This window comes from Passer montanus, unplaced genomic scaffold (genome assembly GCF_014805655.1).
Source record: "Passer montanus isolate IOZ18808 unplaced genomic scaffold, ASM1480565v1 scaffold522, whole genome shotgun sequence".
NCBI classification, from domain to species: Eukaryota; Metazoa; Chordata; class Aves; order Passeriformes; family Passeridae; genus Passer; species Passer montanus.
The window spans coordinates 10,066-19,738 of NW_024370175.1; the positions used below are offsets into that span (position 1 = coordinate 10,066).

The following is a 9,673-nucleotide window of genomic DNA, read 5'->3' on the forward strand; positions in this document are numbered from 1 at the left end:
CTTGATCAACTCTATGCGTTAATGTGTTGTGAAAGGAAATTTAGGGTGACAAGCAGGACTTTCCCTCTTGAGTCCATAGTGTCTGTCATGCATGACTGCCCTATCCTTCAGGGGTTTTTCAATGAAAAGTGACCAGCAGTGATGGACCTGTACTGGTTTAAAATACAGGTGTCCACCAAAGAAGGGAGGAACCTTCTGGAATGGAGATATGATCCCCTTCTCTTCATATCATTGTGACTTTGAAATTATGGGGCTTTTAGGCAAAGATATAGGGACAGAAATAACAGGCATTTACTAGAGTGTATGTACACACACATACACACACATATATATACACCAAGAGAAACAAACAACAACAGCAGCAGCACCAACCAAAACCAGAAACCCAATCCCAGCCTTGTCTCACCCGCCAGGCACCGCCCCTGCGGTGCAGTTCCGGGCGCAGCCAGCAGGGGCGCTGCTGGCTCCTGGCTGGGTAGGGCTGTGCGATGATTCCCCCGCGGCTGCAGGGGGCGCTGTGGTGTGAGCTCGGCCGCCTCTCCGCTGGCAATGGCGGCTCTGGGGACACGGGAGAGGGGAGCTGGCTTCCCCTGCACAGCCCAGAGGGAGCAGCAGCTCTCAGTGTCACTGCAAACAATGGCAAATTGAAGTGTAGCAGAAAAACCCAAAGCAGTAGGGTCTGGGTGGAGATTGCTCCTTTGTGTGGCTCACCGGTGATGGCTGGGCCTGAGGTCAGGCCTGGTGGGGCTGGGGGTGCTCCCAGATCCCATGCAGCAGAGAAGTAGAGAAGCAATCTGGCAAGCCCTGGTCACAGTGTTGAAACAAGAAAAAAGCAAGAGGGGAAAAAAAGGAAAAAACCATAGGGCAAGAGAATCTCAAGTCAGACTCACTGCATCACATGGCCCTATATTGAGCACCCCTACTGGGAGGAAGAGCACCCTGTGGTCTCCAACCCCACACAGAATCCTGGGCTGCCCTTCACCCATAGCGATACTCCTGAATCACAGGGAGCAAGTGACAATTCCAGACAAAGCAAATCCAAAACGAAACTGACTGTGGGATCAGAACCACCCCCAAGACAGGACCCCAGCACCTTCCAGAGCTGCTTCCCAGGGACCCTCTGTAACACACCCCTGAGCAGCCTGATGTCTGCTCCCCTCTAGGCCAATGGTTCAAGGTTTGCTAGCACTATTCCTCCTGTCACCAGAGATTTTCAGTATAGTGTCTCCGTGGTGAGTGCCACCAATGGGCAACTGGCTGACAAGACCCTCTGTGCTAACGAGCAGCAGATCACGAGGACACCTTTCTGAGCTGGCTGCCAAAGTCTCCAGTCTCTCCTGAAGGGCCACCAGGATGCCCCAGGCACAGCTGTGGGCAGGGACAAGGTGGATTTTCCCCCTGCACTGGGGTGGTTCCCTGAGTCTATCTGCATGTGTATCTCTTTGTCTGTGTGTATGTTCGAGTCTCTGTGTGTCTCTCTGTGTGTTTTTCTGTCTCTGTCTCTTTATGTGTCTGTCTGTGCTGTCTCTTGGATACACACTTAGCTTCACGGTTGATCCTGCAAACAGGAAAGCAACAGACACATCCAGGGTGCTGGGAAGGAGACCCTGGCTCTTGTGCCATCCCAGGCCTGGCTCCAGCAGCTGGATGGGAGCAATCCCCAGGGCTGAGCTGCTGCAGATCTTCTGCCAGGAGCCTGGGGCCTCTGAGAACACCTTAGGAGAAATCTCTGTTCTTCCTCCCCAGCCATGGCTTCGCAGGAGGACACACAGGAGGGGGATGCAAAGGCACAGCTCCTGGCAGAGCAAAACAACCACTAAAGAGGTGCAGAAGGAGCACTTGGAGAAGACTAAGCAAAGACAAAAAGAGGCTAAACAAGCCCTGAAGGATCTGACAGAAATGCTCAAGAGCCGCAGGCACAGCCAGGATGCTCTGAAGGAGAAAGCAGAGACTCTGTGGAGAGCCATGGAGATTCCCAAAGAGTTCTGGCCACCACCACAGAAACCCTTGGCAGATATGCTGGAGAGCATCCAGAAGCAGCTGGAGCAGCAGGAGCTGTCAGCAGGCAGGGAGAAGAACATCCCTGACATGGAGGTGCTGAAGCGGGCATCGGGGGGACTGGCCCTGCAGGGCATCTACAGAACCAGCAGACCTGAAGATGTGCTGGCAAAGCGAGAGCAGCTCCTCAGGGTTCCGGAGGGATTCCAGCTGGCCGGTCCGGAGCAAGGATCGCTGCTTGAGAGGAAGGAGTTCTCCTCCTCTGCAGCAGAATCCACTTTCACCAAGTCCATGGAGCAGCTGGGCTTCAGCATCAGCGTTTCTGCCAAATCCTCATTTTGGGGGGTTAATCTGGGAGCAGGTGTAGATCACAGCAGCTCCTCGCAGTCACAGGACACCCACCAGTCCCACGCTGAGCAGAGCTACTTCTGTACCACCAAGTACCAGTACATCCCTCTGGCCTCCTGCTACTTCCAAAGGCATCAGCTTCGCCTCTCGGATGCGGCTCTGCGGGAGTTGCAAAAGATGGAGCAGCAGATTTTGAGCTTCAGCTGGGAAGAAGACAACCCCACCTTGGTGAAGATATGTGAGAGCTTCTTTAGCAGGTTTGGGTCCCACATAAACCAGGGTCCCCTCCACTTTGGGGGGATATTCTGGTGGAAGGCGTCCACAGAAGGATTCCAAGCCGAGCAGCGGGAAGAGATGAAGCGACAAACGTCAGAAGCACTGAACAGCTTTGTTGGAGCCAGCTGGAGTGGCTTCTGGGCCAGTGTAGAAGGGTCCCTGGATTTTTCTAAAACCAGCTCACAGGCTTCTGTCCAAGGAAGAGCCAGAGAGGCTGTCAAGGACTTCCCTGAGGCTTCGTCCATTATGCAATGGATCTTCCAGACTGAGCACTTCCTTCCCAGATTTCCCAAAGTCTCTGAGCTTCAAGAGCTCATCAAAACACTGCAGCAAATGAAGGAGCATATCCATGCTGTCACCTATGCACCAGGAAGCTCTGCTTCTGACGTTCATGAAGCAAAGATAGAAGCCACCCTGACCAGCAGCCTCGCCATTTATTCCTTACTGCAGTCTCTCCAGGAACAGGCTCAGAAGGACATGGAACTCTTGGTGCTCTTGATTGTGACCAGCACAGGGTACCAGGTGGAAAGCAGCACTTTTCAGCACCTCCTTGGACACCCAGAAATTCAGTACATGGCCAAGGAAATGGAAGCGGCACACGAGGAGTACGTGAACCTGAAGGAGCAAGATGCCAGCAGAGCTCAGGCCTTCCTCCTGCTGACGGGTCTGACTGTGACACCTGAAAGTCAAGAGCTGTTCCCTGAGCAGAAGAGGGAGCGTTTAGTTTTCATGGAAGATCACATGAAAAGCTTGTGGTCCACACGGATAAAGAATCTCCTCCAAAAGCACAGTGGAAACGAGGACTGGGAGAAGTTGGAACGGGACTTGCATTCCTTGATTAGTGGGTGCTTAGACAACAAATATGACAAGCAGAAAATGCAGAACATACTCAGAGACCTGGAAGACACAATTCCAACACCTGAGCTGCCCAATCAATTCCAATCCATTTCAGAAGGCAGCAAATCCAAAGAAAATGAAGTCATTGCAAACCAGGAGTTCCTCCAGTTGCTCAAGCGCCTTGGACTGGAAAGTCACTATCCAAGGAAAATGGGGATGGGAGATTTCTGCACCATCTGCAAGATATCCCTGCAGGACAGCCAGCCCAGCCAGGACAAGGAACTGCCATTATACTTCTTGCAAAAGCTGTTAACTGTGGATTACCGGGTGAGGTACCTGACTTTCTGGGATGACAGGTTGCTCAAGCGCCTTGGACTGGAAAGTCACTATCCAAGGAAAATGGGGATGGGAGATTTCTGCACCATCTGCAAGATATCCCTGCAGGACAGCCAGCCCAGCCAGGACAAGGAACTGCCATTATACTTCTTGCAAAAGCTGTTAACTGTGGATTACCGGGTGAGGTACCTGACTTTCTGGGATGACAGCAACCGAGGCCTTGCACGTGTGCCACAAGCCAGGGAGCAAGAGAACCAACAATCAGGCTCCTTCGAAAACTTTCTTGATAAACTGATGGAAGCCTCCCCTGAATGTGCAAGCAGGGACAGCCATGTGCACCCCATGGACCTGCAGATGGCCATCTTCCATTGTGCTGATGACTTCCTGAGACAGACCCTTGCAACTAAGCTGGCATTCTGCCAACTGGCGTTGCCTCTGCTGCTGCCCAACCCAAACACTTCACACATTGAGTTCCTGCTCTATGCACTCAGCCAAATCCAAAGGAGCTGGAAAGAGGCAAAGAAGTCAGTAAAGCAGGCCAGAACAAAGAGTTACAACAACAAACTCATCTTTCAGGCACAGACACCCATCGTGTCCTTCATCCGCATTGGCAGCTCAGCCTCCTCTTCCAAGTCCCAGCTCCTGAACGCTCTGCTGAGCAAACGCAAACACGACACCTTCTTCCACCGCCACTGCAAAGGCAGCACCAGAGAGCGTTTGCTGATGGAAGGGCTGGTGGAGATTGCCTGGTACTGCCCTGGTGGAAGCCCTGATGACAACTTTGAGTGCTGCGTGGCTTTCTGTAACCTGCATGGAGACGCCAGGGATCATGGAGCACAGCTGCAGTTCCTGCAGGAGATATCTGCTGTCATCGTGGCTCTTGTGTCCGATTGGGAACACATGGACAACAGGGGCAGAAAGCTTCTGCAGGACCTGTGGGAGTCAGAAAGGCCTTTGGTTTGTCTTCTCACAGAAAAAGAGAATGTTGCAGCTGGACAAGACAGCAAAAATATAACAATAGGAATCAAGAATAGAAATGAAGCAGAACTGATGGACCAGCTGACCAAGACAATTGGAAATCTCCTGGAAGCATCTAACGCATGTTTCAGCCTGGAGGCCTGCATGGACAAAGCTCGCCAGCATGGATTCGTAGTGGATGCAGATCAACCTGCATGTGTGACAGCCAAAGCAAAGGCAAAGGAGCTGGTGGAGCTTCTGAAGAAAGAGAAGCTGTCTGAGATCAAATCCAAGCTGCTGCCGCTTCAAGGAAAACTGTGGTACCAGTGGTGCCAAAAGGACAAAGAACTCACTCGCTTGCAGGAGAAGAGGAACAAGAGCATTGAGCATCATCGCAGCCAAATTGAAAATGAGAAAAATACAATCAGAAGAAAGCAACTTGAGCGAGCTTTCCCTCTCAACCCACTGATGAAATCATTCCTTGGCTTTCTCCAGGCCCAGCCAGCAGATAGCAAGAAATACTTCCTGCAGTGGATGAAGGCCTTTATGCACGAAGTGTCCTGTGGTCGCCTTGAAGAACTGAGGAGAAACTATCACAAGTTATGGTCTGAAATCCTGATGAGAAAGAAAAGCAAGAAAAAACCCAGTGGCAATGATGCATTGGTGAGTCGCTTGGATGCAAAGAACTCACTTGCTTGCAGGAGAAGGGGAACAGGAGCATTGAGCATCATCACAGCCAAATTGAAAATGAGAAGAAAGCAATCAGAAGAAAGCAACTTGAGATAGCTTTCCCTCTCAACCCACTGATGAAATCATTCCTTAGCTTTCTCCAGGCCCAGCCAGCAGACACCAAGAAATACTTCCTGCAGTGGATGAAGGTCTTTATGGACAAGCTGTCCTGTGGTCGTCTTGAAGAACTGAGGAGAGACTATCACAACTCATGGTCTGAAATCCTGTCAGGAAAGAAAAGCAAGAAAAAATCCAGTGTGAATGATGACGTGCTGGATCCCTTGGATGCCCTCTCTAATGAAATCAGCGATTCATCCATCGGGCTGGAGCACCTTCTGAGAGAGGTAGGGCAGATTTATGAAGCTCTGGAATTAATGGACTCCATGAATGAGACTTTTGTCAAGCTTCCAGAAATTGCAGCAGAGCTGATGGTTTTAGGATATCCCATGGAGCTGATGGATGGGGACGCTTCTTACCTGCCTTTGCGCTGGGTGGGAGCAATCTTTGACAGCTTAATTGAGAGGCTGGGGGACAAACGAGTGTTTGTGCTCTCCGTGCTCGGCATCCAGAGCACAGGCAAGTCCACCCTGCTGAATGCCATGTTTGGCCTGCAGTTCAACGTCAGCGCAGGGAGATGCACCCGCGGAGCCTTCATGCAGCTCATCCCGGTGGGCGAGGAGCTGCAGCAAGATTTGGGCTTTGATTTTGTGCTGGTGGTTGACACAGAGGGACTCCGTGCCATCGAGATGGCCAATAAACAGTCCCTGAACCATGACAACGAGCTGGCCACATTTGTCATTGGTGTTGGCAACGTCACTGTGATCAATATCTTTGGAGAAAATCCATCAGAAATGCAAGATGTTCTCCAGATCGCTGTGCAGGCTTTCCTGAGGATGAAGAAAGTCAATCTTTCCCCAAGCTGCTCAACGTCAGCGCAGGGAGATGCACCCGCGGAGCCTTCATGCAGCTCATCCCAGTGGGTGAGGAGCTTCAGCAAGACTTGGGCTTTGATTTTGTGCTGGTGGTTGACACAGAGGGACTTCGTGCTATGAAGATGGCCAATAAACACAATAAACAGTCCCTGAACCACGACAATGAGCTGGCCACCTTTGTCATTGGTGTTGGCAACTTGACTGTGATCAATATCTTTGGAGAAAATCCATCAGAAATGCAAGATGTTCTCCAGATCGCTGTGCAGGCTTTTCTGAGGATGAAGAAAGTCAATCTTTCCCCAAGCTGCCTCTTTGTCCACCAAAACGTGGGAGAAGCAACTGCCAAGGAACAGAACAGGGAAGGACAAAGGTGTTTGCAGGAAAAGCTGGATGAAATGACCGTGGTAGCTGCTCAGCAGGAATTCTCTGATGTCTCCTCTTTCAGCGATGTCATTGGCTTTGATGTGAACACCCACATTCACTATTTTGCTCACCTGTGGGAAGGAAACCCCCCAATGGCCCCATCCAACCCCAAGTACAGCCAGAACGTCCAGCAACTCAAGAGCAAAATCTTCCAGGCTGCCAAGAATCAGTCACAGCGCAGCATTTTGAGGTTCTCGAGTCTGAAAGATCGTATTGGTGACCTCTGGAATGCTTTGCTGAATGAAAATTTTGTTTTCAGCTTCAAGAATTCCCTGGAGATTGCTGTGTACAGGAAACTGGAAACTGCCTTTAGTCAGTGGACATGGAGGTTGAGGAGTCACATCTTAGATGTACAGATGATGGAAAGTGCCTTTAGTCAGTGGACATGGAGGCTGAGGAGTCACATCTTAGACGTACAAATGAGACTGGATAACAAAATTCGGAATGGGGACTTGCAGAATGTCACCAGACAACACCTTGAAGGGCTGGTGCAAGAGACAAGTGATGCCATTGAGAAAGAAGTGGAAAAGTATTTCAGGGAAGACAAAGACCGTGAGACACTGGTCCAGTGGAAATCAAGTACTGAGGTGAAACTGAAAGAACTAAAAGAGACTCTTCTTCTTGAAACCAAAAAGAAATGTGAGAATCTTATTGAGCTACAGAAGGAGCAGAAGAAACTGGATGCAAGGAAGTTGCAATATGAAGATGAGCTCCTGAGAAGGAGTCGGGAGCTGGCTGTGAGTCTGAAGGGGAAGAGCCTCAGTGAGAGAGAACTGAAGGACAACTTTACTCTTGTCTGGAACAAGTGGATTGCTGAAGTTTCTGGTGCTGCTCGTCCTCCAGAACGTGTGGATATCGATGCGGAAATTGAAGATGTCCTTCTAGAGCACTTTAAGGAGCCGGGTATCCATGCACGGATCACATCATTTCCCAGAGGCAGAGGATTTTCTTTTGACATGCAGAAACACATCGTTAAGAAAAGGTATTTTGGATATATCAGAGATCCCAGGAGCATTCCCACTGCTGGTGTGATCAACTTTCAGCACATCACAGACAACATCATAGCATGTGTGAAGGCAAATATTGCTAGGAAGGAAGAGGAGAAACGGGATTACAGTCGAAATTTCATTCATGAAATACTCAATGAAGTACAGAAAGGTGTGAACTCTGTCCCCAGCAATGCAAAATATATTTTTAACAGAGAGTACAGCATAGATTTGTCTCTGTATCTGTGCAGAATGGCAGCAGAAAGGTTTAAAGCCATGCATGAAGCATTCCAAAAGGCAAATGACCCAGTTGTGTACCTGAGCAGCAAGAGAGAAGATTTCTTCCAATGTTTCCAGATTTCCTGCCAAGGAGCCACTTCTGTCACAACTTTTGCTGTTTTCCTTTGTCACAAGATTGAACCAGCTGTTTGCCAGGCGGTCTATGAGAGGGTAGCTAAAGACATCGCTGAGGACGTGCGGGACAAAGTCCCAGATTTCCAGGGCAGCAGAGCTAATCTGGAAGTGTGCATCCTGAAATACCTGGCAGAAGAGGAAAATTTTGAGTATTTCAAGGAATACCTTAGGTCTCCAAAACAGTTTTGTGAGAGTTACATTGCGACACGAGTTAGGAATTACTGTTTAGATGGGAGTAGGAGGCTGAGGAATTTTTTAGATTCCTCCCTTGATAATCTCTATCAAAAAATCTTGTCCGCCGTTTCAAAATCAACCCGAATTGTCAAAGACAGAAAAGACAGAGAAGACAAAATCTCTCTCTGGCTGGATGAATTTTGCAGGGAACTGTCAGAGGTGATCAACTTGCCCAGAAGTGACCTGAAGGGCATCGAGCACCTGGAGGTCACAGACATTGAGTTCCTGAGCAGTGCCATGGCACAACCTTTGTATGACATGAGGGAGAGGCTCATGAAAGAATTTGCTGTGGCTGACCTGAGGTGGTTTTCAAGGCAGCCTCACACCATCCTGGCAGAGCATTTTTCAGGGTGCTGGGCACAGTGTCCCTTTTGTGGGGCTGTCTGCACAAACACAATGAGGGATCATGATGGAGACCATCAGCTGGTCTTCCATCGCCCACGAGCTTTGATGGGAGCCACATGGTGGAAATGTTTACGTGGCCTCGACTATAATACACACGAACTGGTCATTGACATTTGTTCCAGCCTTGTTGCAAGTCATTGCAAATTTGAAACTGATGGTGGCCGATGGATCCTCTTCAAGAGATACCGTAATGCTGGACCCCCTTACTCGACTTGGAAAATTCTTCCTGATTCATCCATGCAGGCGTACTGGAAATGGTTTGTGTCTCATTTCAGAGCACAGCTGGAAGCTCTGTACAATGGGAAATTTCAAGGTAGAGGAGAAATCCCTGAGATGTGGTGGAGAATTACTAAGCAGGAAGCACTGTCTGAGCTGGAGAAGTGTTAGGCCACGTCCTTGGGGAGGAAGGACCACAACAACTTTGCAGTTTAGGAGAGCATTGTACGATATGCATTTACAGTGATGATGCTCTCAAGTTCAGTAAAGACAATGGTATCTAATTTTTCACAAATTTAATGAAATAAGGTGCATTACTGCATCCATCACACAGCAATTCTCTCACTTCATGAGAAAGCGTGAATCCTCTTGCCTGTTTGCCATAAACATTTCCTTGGCTTTGACTCAGAGGCAAACCAAACTTCCTCCTTTTGGCAATCAGCCTCATGGCCAAGACTGAGCCCAAGGGCCAGGGATGGGGCAAAGACAGCATTCAAAGCAGCCCTTGGATCAGCTGCTGTGAGACAAGAAGGGACAGTGCCCCAAAGGCAATTTTCCTGCAGCAAGGAGCTGTCCTGCTTG

At 49.6% G+C, this 9,673-nt stretch overlaps 1 protein-coding gene across 1 annotated transcript; it reads left to right on the forward strand.

Annotated features, from left to right (window-relative positions):
• Nucleotides 1-1,818: 1,818 nt before the first annotated feature.
• LOC120509528 (interferon-induced very large GTPase 1-like) lies at nucleotides 1,819-9,262 on the forward strand (the record flags this gene model as incomplete). Its single annotated transcript, XM_039724251.1, has 5 exons — nucleotides 1,819-3,626; nucleotides 3,816-5,247; nucleotides 5,586-6,362; nucleotides 6,680-7,164; nucleotides 7,228-9,262. Coding segments are annotated over 5 exons (6,537 nt in total), but the record flags the coding sequence as incomplete, so codon positions are not given.
• Between the last annotated feature and the right edge of the window lie 411 nt (nucleotides 9,263-9,673).